The sequence below is a fragment of the Mustela erminea genome, chromosome 4, assembly GCF_009829155.1.
Source record: "Mustela erminea isolate mMusErm1 chromosome 4, mMusErm1.Pri, whole genome shotgun sequence".
Lineage (NCBI taxonomy): Eukaryota > Metazoa > Chordata > Mammalia > Carnivora > Mustelidae > Mustela > Mustela erminea.
In genome coordinates this window covers 22,610,619-22,628,064 of record NC_045617.1, presented here as the reverse complement: position 1 = coordinate 22,628,064, position 17,446 = coordinate 22,610,619, and the positions used below count along the sequence as shown (strand labels likewise).

The window sequence follows — 17,446 nt, the reverse complement described above, 5'->3', positions numbered from 1 at the left end:
CTACTTTCTAATTTTATGATTTTGACTACTCTAAGTACTCCATATAAGTGGAATCATAGGGTCTTTGTCTTTTTGTGATTGGACAGGGCAGTTTTAAGTGAAAAAAAAAAAAAAAAACAATTGCCCCCTTAACTAATTTAGAAGAAAAGACTTTGGGTGCCTGGTTGGCTCAGATGGTTACGTGTCTGCCTTCAGCTCAGGGCATGATCCCAGGGTCCTGGAATCAAGTCCCACATCGGGCTCCATGCTCAGCGGGGAGCCTGCCTCCCCCTCCCCCTCTACTAATCCCCATGCTTGTGCTCTTTCTCTTTCTCTCTCTCTCAAATAAATAAAATCTTAAAAAAAAAAAGAAGAGAAGACTTTGTGGAAGAAGAGACCTTTGAATAGAAGAAATAATCACTGGCTAAAGCAGATGCAAGACCTTTTGTGAAACAGAATGTGGCTCAGTGTGGCCAAAACAGACCATTTTACAGAAGTGAACCTGCCCTGGAGAAGCCCAGTCATGTCTACACTGTCTAGCATTGGTCTAGGATTGACCCTAACTAGAGTAGGACACTGGCTTTAAAAGATCCAGAGTAGGTTCTCTGGGGGGAAATAATCAGATTAAAAGCAACAAAACTAAATTGTTCCCTAGACCTGTTACATTTGTAAATACTAATTGTGAGATATTGTGGATATTAGAACTATGGGGATGTGTTTGATGTGTTATATTTAATGGATGTCAGTTTCTTTTATTTCTTTTGGTATTTTACGGCCTGTCTTCTTATAAAACATAGGTGGAAGAATTGTTGTCAGTCAAATTGATTAGGTATTGAAAAAAAACAATGAAGTTTCTGGTCACACCAGTCAGAATGGCTAAAATTAATAAGTCAGGAACAAATAGGTATTGGGGATGGTGAGGATGAGGAGAAAGGGGAACCCTCTTACCTGGTTGGTGGGAATGCAAGCTTGGCAGCCACTCTGGAAGACAGCATGGAGGTTCCTCAAAAAGTTAAAAAAAGAGCTACCCTACAACCCAGCGATTTCTCTACTAGGTATTTATCCAAAGGATGCAAACACAGTGATTTGAAAGGGCACCCCCACCCCAATGTTTATAGCAGCAATGTCCACAATAGCCAAACTATGGACGGAGCCCAGATGGCCTAGACAGATGAATGGATAAAGAAAATGTGGTATATGTATATACAATAGAATATGACTTAGCTATTAAAAAGAATGAAATCTTACTATTTACAACAACATGGGTGGAGCTAGAGGGTATTATGCTAAGTGAAATCAGTCAACCAGAAAAAGACAAATATCATATGATCTCTTTTATATGTGGAATTTAAGAAACAAAACAGATGAACATAGGAGAAGGGAGGGAAAAATAAAATAAGATAAAATGAGAGGGAGAGATAAACCATAAGAGACTCTAAACTAGCATCTGCCTTTGGCTCAGGTCATGATCCCAGGGCCCTGTATGGGGCTCCCTGCTCAGCGGGAGGCCTGCTTCTACCTCTTCCACTCCTCCTGCTTCTGTTCTTTCACTTGCTGGGTCTCTTGCTGTCAATTAAGTAAATAAAATCTTAAAAAAAAAAAAAGAGAGACTCTTAACTATAGGAAACAAATTGAGGGTTGCTGGAGGTGAGGAGGTCGGGGATGGGGTAACCGGATGATGGATATTAAGGAGAGCACGTGATGTAACGAGCACTGGGTGTGATACACAACTTATGAATCACTAAACTGTACCTCTGAAACTAATAATATACTACATGCTAATTAATTGATTTTAAATTAAAAAACAACAACAACAAAGAAACAAAAAAACAATGAAGTTTCTAGGTAGGAGTTCAAGTCAACAGAGTTGAGGGATTTCTAAAAGGCAATTGTGTATTTCATCCTGCTAACTCCTCTGTCTGGCACAAGGTATCTGATTTTTATACTTATTGTCCCATAAAGCTAAGGCTAATCTTGTAGTAAAAATGATGTGTGTTGAACTTGAGATTTCTCACTGTAATTACAAGTTTTGGTTACAAGTTCTGGTCCTTGTACAGCTAACAGCAGGTTCCCAGCCCTTAACTGCTCTAGACTGGCATCTAGCTGCAGGTATCTGAAGACCTCTAGTTTGTAGGATTAGTTTCTAATCTAGTAGTAATCATGCTTGAAAGTATTTTTATGCCTCATTGCCACCACAGTGGGGTCTCCCATCTTGCTGCTTTAAGATCCTCTCTGGTCCTGAGAGTGACTTTCATTGCCCACAGACTACTTCTTGCCCTGTACTAGTCCACCGAACTGGACCCCTGCAGTAGGGCTGGCTTAATGAGTGTGGGACTTGTGCACTTGCACAAGGTCTTTTGCTTAGAATGGTCTCACACTTAGACTAATGCTCTTCCCTGTCATTTTAATTTTTAGTAATTTTACCTTTGAACTGTTCTGTAAGCAAAAGCCAGAGAGGCTCCAATGGGACAAAAGAGAGGGCATGTGAGCAGAGATAGGCACAGTATGTGTTTGCTATCCCTTGCCCTCACGTTCTCATGAACATTCCTGATGCCCTGTCATTACCCTAGAATTCGAGGGGACCACATATGAGGGAGTGTGACCCACTGGTGGGGGCAGGGGAGGATGATGGCGGCCCTGAGATATCACACTTTTCCTTCAAACTAGAATTTGCTCCAGATGCTAAAAGAAGGTGATAACACTCAGAGACATGAATAACCAAGGAACCTTTCTTACTCATGTTACTTTCCTGTATTAGCTAAACACTTAGGCTGAAAAGGATGACACAGAAGGAAAAGAAAAGATAGGGCAATCCAGAGTTCCCTATCTTGCGGTCTTTCCTTAACCATTAGGAAGTTAAAGTTAGAGAGTGCGCTAGAACCTATGTGCATATTAAGAAGTGAAGTTAAAAGCTCAGCTAGTTTTGTGCATGAAGCTGAATGTACAATGAAATGCATGTAAGGGGAGTCTGGGTGTTGGGGTCTGCTTAAGAGCTAAGCATGGAGCCTGCTTAAGATTCTCTCTCCTCCCTCTGCCCCTCCCTCCACTGTTCCTGCACTCCCCCCCACCCCCCCCAAAAAGAATGAAAGGCAATGTATGTCTAAGCCGCAAAATACAAATTGTGTAATTATGGTGATTCCACATATGAGTTAAATGCTTTTATATTTGCATTTCAAAATAGCATTGTATAGCATAAAGACAAACAGTAAAATTCATGCCAGTGAATAAAATTTAAAATTTTTGTCTACTTAGAACAAGATTAATTAGCAGATAAAAAGCACCATGACAAACTGAGAGAGAGGCCATGGAAGAAAAGAAAACGCTTTATATTTTAGTATGTTTAAAAGAACTTTTCCTTGCTTTTGGAACCAGGTGACTCACAGATTACATGGCTGGCCCTGGTCCTGAGTGCCAGTACCAGGGCGGAGATCTGGCTTTCCTACCACACTACAAACCAACTGATTTGAACTAAATGGCTGCTCTCTGGGAGCTCCTGTCACCATTCTTCACCTGCTGCCATTTTGTTAATATAGAAAAGACAAATACACACACGTGTGCACACACAGACACACCCAATAGACGGGAGCGGGAGGAGGGACACGGTGGCCCTCAACAGAGTCTAACCTGATTCAGGTTCTGTTTCAGGGACCTCAGGTGCTTCAGACTCCTCAGGTAAGGATCCCTTGGTGTCCTCGGCTATCTCCAAGGCCTCAGAACCTTCCTGAAGGTAGGGCTCCTCAATTTCAATCACCTCGTCAGCCTCCAGTTCAGCCTCTTCTACTTCTAGAAAAAAATGAGGAGAAATAAATTATTACTTGGTTTAGGTCAATATATATTTCACTGGGTGCTAGATATTCTGATCAGTGCTGAGACCAAAACAAAGAATAAGGAATGGCCCCTGCCCTCCTGGAGCACGGGGTTTGATGGGACAGACAGATACTTTGTCTGCCTATTTCATCTATCCAAATGTAGCCACAGTGTGCAGTACATGTGCTCAGAGCCCTATGGGAGTAGCAGCCTAAGGGTTTTAACAGAAACTGGAAACAGCCCCAAAGTCCATTCAGTAAGAATATGGATAGAACAACACGGTCTGATATGGAGCCGTTGAAATGAAGCTAATCCAAATTGAGATGTGCTGAAAGTATGAAAACACAATGGATTTCAAAGACTTAGAAAAACCAAACGTGAAATATATTCAGTATTTTTTGTACTGATTGTTAAAATAATATGCTGGATATAGTATATTAAATAAATATAATTAATTTCACCTGTTTCTTTTTGCTTTTTAGGCAGCTACTAGAAAATTTACAGTTATGTATGCGGCTTGCATTGTATTTCCATTTGGCAGTGTGAGGCTAAATTTAATGTATAATGATGGATTTTCTTATACCTAATTACAAATAATGGAACACATTGATCAGTATGGCAAATGTAAATTTTAAAAACGCAATACCAAGCTTTATGTAGTTGCATGGAAGTCTTTCGGGAAGAAGATGGGGTGAATGGTGAAAAAACCTATCTCTGCTATTCCTTTTAATATATTCATGAAATTGAAAAACAAGATATTTCTATGCAGATGATATGGAAAACAAAGCAAAACAAAACAAAACAAATGAGCTTGTTTTCTGGACTCCTGTGGAAATTTCTGCCCCCAGTGAGTACCTTCCAAGGCTATCGGGTATGATAGTCTTTGGCATCCGAATTTTGATCTGAATTTGCATGATTAAAACACCCAGAGCAAAGCAACTTCGTGTTCTTGGCATGCCTGGGGGGGGGGCAGTCTGTTAAGCCCTCAGGTCCTGATCCCAGGTCCTGATCTCCCACTCCCCCTGTTTGTGTTCCCTCTCTTGCTGTGTCTTTCTCTGTCAAATAAAATAAATAAAAATCTTAAAAAAAAAAAGAATTATTATTATTTATTTATTTAAGAGAAAGAGAGAGACACACACACACACCACGGGGGTTGGGGTAGGAGGGTAGGGGTGGAGGGGTAGAGGGAGGGGGGAAGCAGCCTCCCCACTGAGCAGGGGGTCCAGATGCAGGGCTTGATCCCAGGACCCTGGGATCATGACCAGAGTGGAAGGCAGCCACTTAAAGACTGAGCCCCCCAGGCCACCCCTATAATAATGAAAGATTCTTAAAAAAGAAAAAAAAAAAAAAGAAGAAGAAAGGCAAAACATACCTAAAAAAAAGAAAAGTGTTCTGGGTCTACACCAGGACTACAGTACATGTAGCTTCTAAGTATGTGTCTTACACTGGGGTGACTCTCTTCTGTCATATAGAGGAATGATGGTGAGACACACAAGGAAGTAGTAACATTTGCTGAATCCTACTAGGGTTTGGAATGAAGTTATGTGCTGTACAGCAAAAACTCACAATGTATCTCTCATAGTAAAAAAAAAAAATACTTTCAATATGCGTACATGTAAATTATTTATTTTTGATTTTTATTCATATTAGGTACTTTATGTAACATACAAATAAACAGAGTTTCTATAATGATGCAGAAAGGTGTAAAAAGTTCTAATATTCTTCTAGAATTCTAATGGATAATCTGTATACCAGAAAAGTCACAGATAGCCTGAAAAGTGTTCTAAGATGCTCACACTGCCTGTGATTTTTACTAAGTATCTATTGCTTCATAATAAATTACTCCAAAATTTAGTGATTAAAGCAACGGTAACCACATATCATCCTTGCAGTTTCTGGGGTCAGGAATTTGGGAGTAGCTTAATTGGTGCTTCTGGCTCTGGGTCTCTCCTGAAGTCAAATGAAGATGTCAGTCAGGGTTGCAGTCCCTGAAGGTTTGCTTGGGGCTGGAGGACTGACTTCCCAGCTGGCCACTCAAAGCCTGAACTGAACTCAGGGAGCAGAGATAAGCCCTGTATTAAGTCCCGACCCACAGAAACGTGTACAGAATAAAAACCTAGTTGTTTTACAGTTTTGGGGTGGCTTGTTGTCAACAAAGGAAAACTGAAATACTTTTCACTTTTTTGAGTGGATAGACCCCTTTGGCAGTATGGTGAAACTTAAGGACACTCCTTAGAATAATGCTTTCAATCCCATAAAACACAATACATAAGAAACCAATTATATTGAAACACAGTTATGAAGATATCAAAATAAATTTTGTGCTGTAGGAAATTTGTGCATCTTTACTAATGCATTACATAACAAGAACTAGCAGCTGGTCTAATCACCATCATTTTGGGAATCGTGATTAAGCATACACAGGATATATGAAACTGTAACGTGATATGAAAATATCTTAGTTTCTATTGGGAAGAAAATCAAGATACTACTAATATTATTATGGTTCGTTGCCTATATTAATTATTAAGTGAAGGAAATACTAAATTCCAGGTTAAGGTTAGGGAAAATAAAGTTGTAACTATTTTCCCATTCAAGTTCACAGACCTCTCTGTATTTTATCCATGAACTCCAGGTTAAGAACTTTGGTCTTAAAAGAAACTGCTGGAGTAAGTTCTTTTATAACAGATGAAAGTTTAAGTTCAAAGACAATAGGTATAGCAGGAGATGCTGTTTTCTCAATTCCTGCAGGATCCTTATACTAGAAGTAATTCTAGCACTCACGTGTCCTATGTGACAAGGGAAGCCATTTTAAGACACGTGGCATAAGCTGTCTATTGTGGATCCCAAGTGGGAGCACACGTAGGTATCTGTGTCAGAGCTCTTTTCCTATGACTCCATTACTCTAGTGACCACACAATTTATTTTCCAAATTGGAACACTGAGCATGAAAGTGGGGCAAATAAATATTTCTGTACCATAGGCATAGCATAGACCTAGACTCTCATTAGCAAACTGGGAAATATGGTCATGCTCTCTGTAATTCCCTTGGAATACTGCAGTTGCCTGCAGTAATGGTACAAAATTAAATGACGCATTATTAATGATGTAAATCTGTGTTTGCCTTTTGATTTCTCGCTCATATCTTCCAAAAGCCTTTGGTCTGCTTCTATTCTGAATGCTTCTTCAGTGGCTTTTCTGAAATGAAAATGTCCAAAATTTAATCATCTTTGGAAATTCAGATATTTTACAATATTCTAGGGTTTAAGGTTTATAGTGGTTAAAAATTGAGTAAATTTTGCATAATGTTCATTATACTCTTTAACTTTACAATGTAAATGTTTAATTTGCTCATATTAAAGCCACTTAATTTCAGGGTTTTGTGTTTTTCCCTTTTTAGTTAAGAAAAGTTGCAATGTTATACTTTAAAAAATTTTGGCTATTAATTAAGAAATCTGTTAAAATTCATTAAAGATTGTCTAAGCTAAAAAGGTAAATGGGAGAAATTGTACCATATTCTCTTCTGAATAAGTCAGAAATGTTCAGAAAAAAAAAGTTAAGTGACAAAAAAGTGTAATACAAGGCTATGTATAATACAATTTTAATTTTGTATTTGAAGTTTATATAAATAATGATTAAGAGCCCAGAAGTATAAACTGTTAATAGTAATTATCTTTGGATGCTGGCATTATGAGAGTTTTTACTTTTACTTATTATTTTTTACATTAAAATTTTTTCTATAGTGAATAAATAGATAATTATCTTTGTAATCTTTTCAACACAGTAATAATGAAATTTGAAAAGACATGAGATATGAAAACTTAATTGTCTAGAAGGAATCTGTTTTTCATTAGGGTTGCAGCACTAAGCCTGACTTAATGGTGAAGACAGACAGGTATAAGGAAAGCTAGTAAAGTGATGGAGAAAAGTAATATTTATTAAAAATTAAAATGTGTATACCTTTAACCTAGAAATTCTATATCTAGGAATTTAGCTCTCAGGAATCGGCATACTACTGCACAAAGAAACATGTATAAGAATGTTGATTGCTGCTTTTAAAAATAATATAAAAAAACTGTATCCAGTATTCACCAACAGGGGATGAATTAAGCAGAGCCCATTCGTATCAGCTGCCCACTCTGGGGCGGTTTTCCTGACTATTTTATAGGTCTGTCATTCTCCATATTCAGTGTTCTTAGCATCCTTTCCCCATCCTGTGAAAATCTAGTTATTTCTATCCTCCTCAAAAGGCATTACTACACTTGTCAGGAAAACAATAATAAAGCCCTTCTTTCTTTTCTTTTAAGATTTTATTTTAGAGAGACAGACTGTGAGGAGGGGCAGGGTCAGAGGGAAAGCCTGTAAGAGAATTTCAGAGACGTCCTGCTGAGCGCAGAGCCAAGGTGGACTTGATCACTGGGGTATGGGGTTGGGGTGGGATGGAGTGGGCTCTCACAGCCCTGAGATCATGACCTGAGCCAAAATGGAAGCTTAACCGACTAAGCCACCCAGGCGTCTCTTTCATTTCCTTACTATTGTATTATTTCTTCAATTTGTGGTTACTGGTCAGCAAAATTATTAAAGTCACAGATAAATATGGTAAAAAAGAAAAATCTTACCTGTGCTCGTTTTTCTTTTTTTTTTTTTACAGTGTCTTGTGTGAGTAGACATTTGTTCTAGAATAGTTTGATGTTGGGCCATGAAAATATCCACAACTCAGTACTTCAGACACTGAAAATATTTGTAAACCCACTCTTTTTCTTAGACTTAATTAGAATTGGATCTACTTTGTAGACCACTGTTTTGATATTAAAGACATTTCATAAATGTAACTTGTAAGTAGATATTTAATAGCTATAAAAGATTCATTGACTTGTTTTATAATGCCGGTCATGTTTTACCTTGCTGCTTCTTCCTCTTTTTTTTTCTTTTGTAGATCATTTAGTAATCTTTCTAAAATCTTAGAGTCAACTTCAGTCTTATTCTCTAAATACAGTCTATTAAGTAAATATTTCCCTGAAATACAGATAAAGAGAATAACATTAATTTTGAAGCTCTATAAAATATAGTGAGAAACTTTGGTAATTAATGACAAAATATTGTTCCTGCCTATATCCAAATATATTTCCCTTTAAGCATTTATTAAATAGAGTCCAGGTTCTTTAAAATATCGAGACTATCTGAAATCCTTTCTAAAATGTGAACATCAGCATGGTAAAAATAACTAAAGCATGAAAAGAGGTGATGTATCATATTTTCCCCCTGGAAACTTTCTTTTGAAATATATTTCCTTAAAAGGCAAAATGACGAGAACTGCCATCTTCCAGTAATTTGCCAAAATGATCAACACAAAGGGAAAGAGGAGAGGTACCCGGTACATGTTCTCTAGGCCTTTTAGAAAACATGGAGTTGTTCCTTTGGCCACATACATGCGAATCTACAAGAAAGGTGATATTGTGGACAACAAGGGAATGGGCACTGTTCAAAAGGGAATGTCCCACAAATGTTACCATGGCAAAACTGGAAGTCTACAATGTTACTCAGCATGCTGTTGGTATTGTTGTAAACAAACAAGTTAAGGGCAAGATTCTTGCCAAGAGAATTAATGTCCGCATTGAGCATATTAAACATTCAAAGAGCCGAGATAGCTTCCTGAAGCGTGTAAAGGAAAATGATCAGAAAAAAGAAGGAAGCCAGAGAGAAAGGTACTTGGGTTCAGCTGAAACGTCAGCCTGCTCCACCCAGAGAAGCACATTTCGTGAGAACCAATGGAAAAGAGCCCAAACTGCTAGAACCCATTCCCTATGAATTCATGGCATGATAAATAAAAAGAAAATAAAAGACCTCAAAAAAAAAAAAAAAAAAGGCAAGATGACAGAATATTCTTGGCTCCTATGTCAAAGATTATTTGACTCTATAGGTCTGGGTGTATTTTCTAGGCTCTCTACTTTGTTCCATTGGCCTAGGTGTCTGTTTTTATGCCAGCATCATACTGTTTTAATTATTATAGCTTTTTTCAAAGTGACAGAATAATTAAAACTTAGTTTTGCTATCTTGATGTATTTAATATTTCCCATTTGAGGTATATAAGGACTTATATACAGTCTTTACTCTCAGCCTTATATATTTTTCAGTTAGAAGTTAGAGTGCTGAGAATGGGGTGTTAAAGTCCCAGCTCCAAAGAAGAATTATAAGGGCCTGAGGGAATATCCAGTGACCCAGCACACCATTCCTGGCCATCTACACGGTGAGTGGTTGCCTCATTTTGTGTACCTCTAGACTGTGAAGGGATTGCTGGTGTGGTATGTGTAGCGTGGGAGAGTGAAGAGTTTTCTATTTTGTATTTTAACTAAACATATTATCAGCAATAAAAACCTCATTTTCGGATTTACATGATAAATATTTACCAACCATTGTTTTCCGTATCTGACAAACAGATTACTAAATCAGGTATAATTCCTTTCTCGACTAAGGCTATCCATAGTTCTTTTATAACAGGGCAGTTGTCCAGTATCCATCCTCCAAACTTCGGGGCACCAGAAAACCTATTCATGTTTTCTTCAGCTACCTGTGAAAAATGACACACTGATATTACCATCATAGCCAGAGAAGTCAAGGATACTACTTTGATATATTGTTTTTGCAGACCCTAACCAATTATCTTTTGAATTCTTTGGACTCAAAAGAAAAAAAAAAGAGTCACTTAATTTTTAAAAAGACACTTAATTTTAATTTTAAAATTTTTATTTTTTTTATAAACATATAATGTATTTTTTATCCCCAGGGGTACAGGTCTGTGAATCGCCACGTTTACATACTTCACAGCACTCACCAAAGCACATACCCTCCCCAATGTCCATAATCCCACCTCCCTCTCCCTCTCCTCCTCCCCCCAGCAACCCTCAGTTTGTTTTGTGAGATTAAGAGTCACTTATGGTTTGTCTCCCTCCCGATCCCATCTTGTTTCATTTATTCTTTTCCCACCCCCCAAGCCTCCCATGTTGCATCTCTACTTCCTCGTATCAGGGAGATACGAGGAAGATATCTCAGGGAGATACAGTTGTAAAAAAGACACTTAATTTTAAAGCAATAAAGCTATCTAAGTTTTAAAAATGAAGAATGGGAAGCAAAAGACTTTATTAAATAATTGAACAGTATATTTTTGTTATCTGTTATTCTGAATAGAATTCAGATCCTGATTTAGGAGGTCTTGGGCCCAGGAGTATGCATTTGGAACATGTTCTGAGGTGGCAGTGGTCCGTGGAGCACTCTTTGAGTAGCAAGGGCCCAGTCCAGCTTGCCTGTTTTAGTGACAAGACTATTCACCTCCCCTTTGCTTTCCAAACAATAGGAAGGAATCGGGTAAAAACAGACCTTGCAGGTGCTTAGGGAGTTCTGCTAAACTCTGTTCCCATCCCCCCTCAGGCAGTGCAGTAGCGAGGGCTTCCGGGCAAATATGGAAATTGGTAATGTGGACCTGGGAATACACCAGCTCTGAGAAGTTCAAGTTTGTGTGTCATCATGCAATCACGTGATACTTGAAGCCAGAGGGGAAGAGATGTCACAAGAATGGGTAAAACTCACTGGCCTCTGCAGAGCTCAAGATTCCCTACTTTATGAATTTCCATCTGGATGAAGAGTCTTTTTTAAAAAATTCTTTTAACTTTGAACTCTTTAAATTAAATTAGTTAATGTAAAGTGTATCATTAGTTTCAGATTGAAGAGTCTTTTAAAAAAATTTTAAGCACTTTGAAATGTTTAAGAGAATTAAAGGGAAAAAGAAAAAGCTATAAAAAAAGAAATATAAATGAAATAAGTAAAAAAAAAAATAAATGAAATAAGTCAGAGAAAGACAAATACTGTATAATCTCACTTATATAGAGAATCTTAAAAAATCGAACTCATAGAAACAGAGAACAGATTGGTGGTTGCCAGAGGCAGGGGTGGGGGTGGGGAGAATGGATGGAGGTGGGCAAAAGGTACAAATTTTTAGTTATAAGATAAATAGGTCCCTGGGGCATAATATTCGGCATGGTTTGACTACAGTTAACAATACTATATCGTACATTTGGAAGTTACTAAGAGAGTAGATCTTAGAAATTACAATCACACATACACAAAGCTTAGTATGTGAAGTGATGGATGTTAACGAAAATTATTGTGTTAAATATTTCACAATATATACACATATAATTATGTTATACACCTTAAACTAATATAATGTTATATGTCAAATACAACTCAATAAAACTGAAAAAAGGAAGTAAAATGGTTAATGAAAATTTTACCGTCCAGTTGCAAAGATAGAAAAATAAAAGCAACACGGAGAGATAATTTATGATTTCTCAATCTCATTCCAATTTTTTTTGAAAAAAATTAATGCCTTCATAGTATTTCATCAAATGAATAGCTCTTAACCTGTTTAATCATTCTCTCACTGGTAAATATTTACATAATTTATAATTTTAATATAACATTGATAAACATCTGTATGTGCAAATCTATGCCTAAATATTGTGTTTTTAGGTTAGATTCCAAGAAGATGTGTTTTTAGGCTCATAAAGGAAGGAACATCTTAAAGATCTTTCACACACATTGTCACATTGCTTCCAAAACAGCTGTATCAATTTTCAGTTCTCCTATGTGACTGACTCATTATAGCCTTCCTGGTATGGATTGTTATATGTTTTTTAAAAATCTTTGGCAATTTGATAGGTAAGAACTTATATCCCACTGTTTTAAGTTTCATATTTTTCTTGGAATTTGAACATTAAAAATTTCAGTTAATAATTTGCATTTCTTCTTTGATGAAACAATCCATCTATATCTTTTTCCTACTGTTACATAGGGTATTCCATTTTTCTTGGTTTGTAAGAAATCCTTGTATAAGCAATTATTAGGTCATATTTATTATACATACTTTTTGACCTTTGTCCTAAAATTATTATTTTCATGTTTGTTTGTTTTTATAGAGATAATCATTATTAAGTAGCCTTTCTACTAAACTTTTGCTTTAAGAGTTTTTCCACTGTGCTTGTGCAGTCCAAATGTGGAAGTTGTCTTTCTGACTTTATCTCAAGTGACTTTATCTCAAGTGACTGAAGGAAAAAGTGAAACACTATGGGCACATCCACTGCCTCAGGGAGAGAGGTCGCTGATTCCGGGTGGGGGGCAGGTGCATAAGGCACTCAGGCCTGGACATTTCAATACTGAGGACAATAAAGTTTTGGGAGGTGAGGACTTGGGTCCTTAAGGATTTTTTTTTTTAAAGATTTTATTTATTTATTTGACAGACAGAGATCACAAGTAGGCAGAGAGGAAGGCAGAGAGAGAGAGGGGGACGCAAGGCTCCCTTCTGAGCAGAGAGCCCGCCGCCGTAGGGCCTGATCCCAGGACTCCGGGATCGTGACCTGAGCTGAAGGCAGAGGCTTTAAACCACTGAGCCACCCAGGTGCCCCAGGATACAGGTTTTGGAAGTAGCAGCAAAACAGCTTCAATGCAGGAATCTATTGAGAAAGTTTCTCCAGTTGAGATCACTGTGGAGAGAAGGGGGAACCTTCCTTAAGATTTCATATCTGAAAGAATTTCAGAGTGTATGGCCCAGCAGAGGAATGGAAGGACTCTGAGCCTTGTGGGACAAGTGGTAGGGAGGGGGCCCCAGGGGAGCCTTTGTGCATGGTCTGGGTCTGGCCCCGCTGTCACCAGAGCCATGGAAGTGGGTTCTCAGATGAAAATAAAGTGGTGTTTTCTTCGGACATCCTCAGGGGAGGGATGAGTGGGAGAAAATAATATTTAGAAAAATAATATAAATTTTCATGCACTATTCATCCTTTTATCCTTTTGTGATCTTTAACTTAATAAAAACTCCCCCCCCTGCACTTAAACATGCTATTCCTGGATTCCCTTATTCTATGCTATTCCATGATTACTTTCCATTTTACCATTTGTGAATACATAAATAAAGATATACATATATGTGTATACAGTTATACACACGGACGTATGTTTATCACTTGTACATCCAAGTATTTATTGCTGTGAAATATATCTAGACAGAGAGGGACTGAGAGAAGAGACTGGGAGAATCACGACACAGCCTGGGAGTGACACAGAGAGACATGCGAGGCACAGAAAAACACAACTTCCGTGTGAAGAACACAGATACAAGGGCAGACATGGAGAGGTTTTAGAGAAAAAACCATGTCATGAGGGAAGCTGAGCAAAAATGACGTATCACACTGGGAAGGCTGCCGTGACTAGAGAAATAGGCCGTGGTCGCCACTGGATAGCTCATGGGCTAGAAAACATACAAGGGCAGGTTTGACACAAAAACCTCACTTCCCTTGATGTTGTCCCCTTGACATTTTTCTGTGAGGTACAGGGCAAATACCTTTGGCATACGTCTATGTAAGAGCTTCAGTTAACACAACTGGGCAGAGCAATGGAAGCAGAAGGAAGTTCCCTGTGTCCCCCCGCCCCCGCCTCTGCTTCTATTGTGTGCTCTCTAACTTGGTCAGGGCAGAAACCAGGTCAAAGTGCAAATGATTGAGTGTGGGAAAAATTTCTGCGCATTCTCCACTGAAAGGGAGTGACTCTTCTTTCTCTTTGGTAGAAATGACACCTATTATTATTTCTGTATTTTTAAGTTTTCAAAATATTGTTGAACTGCAATTCTAAAAAATGCTAAAAGGAGCTAATACACAGATGTGTTTCAGAATCTTTCTTAACCCATGACTCCAGGGAGCCATGCCTAACTGTTCAGTTTGCAAATGAAATAAAACCTGTTCACTTTTCCTGGACAGGATCATACATTATGCCTAAATGCATTATTCATACCTGTTCTGCGTGTAGTCTATGACCTTCAGATCAGAGTACGAAATTTAGCAGGAGGTACAATAGAAAAACACGATAAAAATGATTACAGAAGCAACAATTGAAAAATAAGATAGGACCACAACAGTATCTAAAATAGCATCAAAATACATCAAATACCTAAAAATAAACCTAATGAGGGATACTGAAGACTTCTACACTGAAAACTACAAAACAATGCTGAGAGAAACTAAAGACTGAGATAAAGTAAGGCTATTCTTTTTTTTAAAGATTTTATTTATTCATTTGAGAGACAGTGACAAAAAGAGCACAAGCAAGGGGAGAGGCAAAGAGAGAGGGAGAAGCAGGCTCCTGGCTGAGCTGGGAGCCGGACATGGAGATCATGACCTGAGACGAAGGTAGACCTTAAACCATCTGAGTCACCCAGGCTCCAAAATAAGGTTATTCTATGTTCATGGATTAGAAGACCCAATATTGTGAAGATGGTAGTTCTCATCAAATTTATTTACAGATTCATTGCAACCCAATCAAAACCCCAGCGTGTGTGTGTGTGTGTGTGTGTGTGTGTGTAGTGGAAGTTGATGCTAAAATTTATGTGGAAGTAAAAAGGATCTATAATAGTCAAGATACTCTTGAAAAAGTAAGGAGAACGAAACAACTTATTACACAGGGAAGGATGCAGTAATAGGAGAAACAAGCTGTTAAAGGAGTCCTCTCTCCAGATTTCAAAATTTATTTCAAAGCTACAGCAGTTAATATGTGTGGTATTGGAATGTAGATAGACAAATAGGTCCATGGAACAGAATGGAGGGTCCAGAAATAGACTACACAGATAAGGCCACTTGATTTATGATAGCGAGGAAAAGTTGGTCTTTACAATAAATGGTGCTGGAGCATAACTGGATATCCATATTAGAAAAAAATTAATCATGATCATCATGTTGTGGTTTTTAAAAAAAAAACCATGTAAAATATATACATATGTATGTATTATAATTGTTATTGAAGTAGAGTTGACATAAAATATTATAAGAGTTTCAGACATACAACTTAGTTGTTCTACAATTAAATACATTACAAAATGCTCACCAAGATAAATGTAGTTACCTTCTGGTCACCATACAAAGTCATTATAATATTATTGAGTACATTCCTTACGCTGTACTTTTCATTCCCTTGATTTCTTGCATAACTGGAAGTTTATACTTCTTCCCCTTCCTCATGTTGTAGTTTTAATTTGTATTTTTCTGATAACTAATGGTGTTGAGTACATTTTCACATGCTTATTGGCCATTTGGATATATTTTTTGCATACATAAATTAATTCAAAATGAACCTTAGATCTAAATATGAAAGGCAAAGCAAAATTTACAGAAGAAAACCTAATAATATATATATCCTCCTAACCTTGGACAGCCAAAGATTTCTGAAACAGGAAGCACTAACTATGAAAGAAAAATTAATCAGTTGGACTTCATTAAAATTAACTCTTATTATTCAGAATAGAAGATATTTGTAAAGCTAGTTGCAATATACCTAGGACTCATATTCAGAACACATAAAGAACTGCAAATGAAAACAAAGATAAATTATTAAAAATGAGCAAATGACATAAAGGAGTAGATCTCTTTTTCTGGCTACTTTTTTTTTTTTTTTTTTAAGGATGTTATTTATTTATTTATTTTTAGAGCAGTTTTAGGTTCAACCTAGCTAAGAGACCATCAAAACTGATGAAAGGTCAAAAGGTCTCCTGTACAGGTCTCTGTTCTCTTGAGAAAGATGATCTGATGAGATATTTGATGTTAAAATGTCATGTGATTTAGGGGCACCTGTGTGGCTTGGTGGGTTAAAGCCTCTGTCTTCGGCTCAGGTCATGATCCCAGAGTCCTGGGATAGAGCCCCGCATCAGGCTCTCTGCTCAGCGGGAAGCCTGCTTCCTCCTCTCTCTCTCTGCCTGCCTCTCCGCTTACTTGTGATCTCTCTTTCTGTCAAATAAATAAATAAAATTAAAAAAAAAATATCATGTGATTTAGAGTCCTCCACAATCCCAGAGTGGCAGCTTGTCCTCTAATGACACTGTATACATTCCTGTATCAGAGGAGTTTTAGTACTCCTTGTAGATGTGTATCCTCCAGAATAAATGCTAAGAGAATGGAGGAAATCTTCAGTGAAGGGCAAGGATGGGGCTTCCACAGTGCTATAGACGTCCTTCACTTGCCTGTCTCTCCTCTGGGACACTTTGTCTCACTTCCCATGCAGAGCTGAGAACCCTAACGGTAGGTGGAATTCCTACACCTTGCACATATCTAATTACCACAAATTTCAGGATAACTCAAATACTGGATTATACATCAGCCTTCCACACCTGACTGATGGCTCCTTAAAGAGCTATGTTTAATTCATCTTCATAACTCTAGAATCTAGCACATTACAGGGCAAATAGTAGGTTCTCAGAATGTTTCTGAAGGAAACAACGAGCAATAGAACAACCTGAAGGAATGCAGAAGTTGAAATAACTCTATGGGAAGCTCAGAGGGGGACAGCAACTCACCTTGGGTATAGCCTTGGGCTCAAGGAGCCAACCCAACGTGTTACAGCGTGGTTTTATACTGTCATAGAATATTTTTTTCTTCTCAATTTTATTTTTAAAAGATTTTTATTTTTTATTATTTATTTGACAGACAGAGATCACAAGTGGGCAGAGAGGCAAGCGGGGTTGGGTGGGGGAAAGCAGGCTCCCTGGTGAGCAGAGAGCCCGATGTGGGGCTCGATTCCAGGACCCTGAGATCATGACCTGAGCCAAAGGCAGAGGCTTAACCCACTGAGA

At 37.8% G+C, this 17,446-nt stretch overlaps 1 protein-coding gene and 1 pseudogene across 11 annotated transcripts in view; one reads left to right on the top strand and one right to left on the bottom strand.

Annotated features, from left to right (window-relative positions):
• The window catches only part of AK9 (adenylate kinase 9), a 120,191-nt gene that overhangs the window by 59,761 nt on the left and 42,984 nt on the right, over positions 1-17,446 (bottom strand). For 9 of the 11 annotated variants that reach the window (XM_032338832.1, XM_032338830.1, XM_032338836.1 and 6 more), the window contains 4 exons: positions 10,198-10,354; positions 8,688-8,802; positions 6,911-6,984; positions 3,604-3,762 (listed from right to left, as the gene is read on the bottom strand). In XM_032338832.1, the coding sequence (XP_032194723.1) occupies positions 3,604-3,762; positions 6,911-6,984; positions 8,688-8,802; positions 10,198-10,354 (505 nt within the window). Of the gene's footprint in view, positions 1-3,551; positions 3,763-6,910; positions 6,985-8,687; positions 8,803-10,193; positions 10,355-17,446 lie in introns of those variants that run through there. The other 2 variants (XM_032338839.1, XM_032338840.1) reach the window with 2 other exon arrangements.
• LOC116588128 lies at positions 9,103-9,611 on the top strand (annotated as a pseudogene).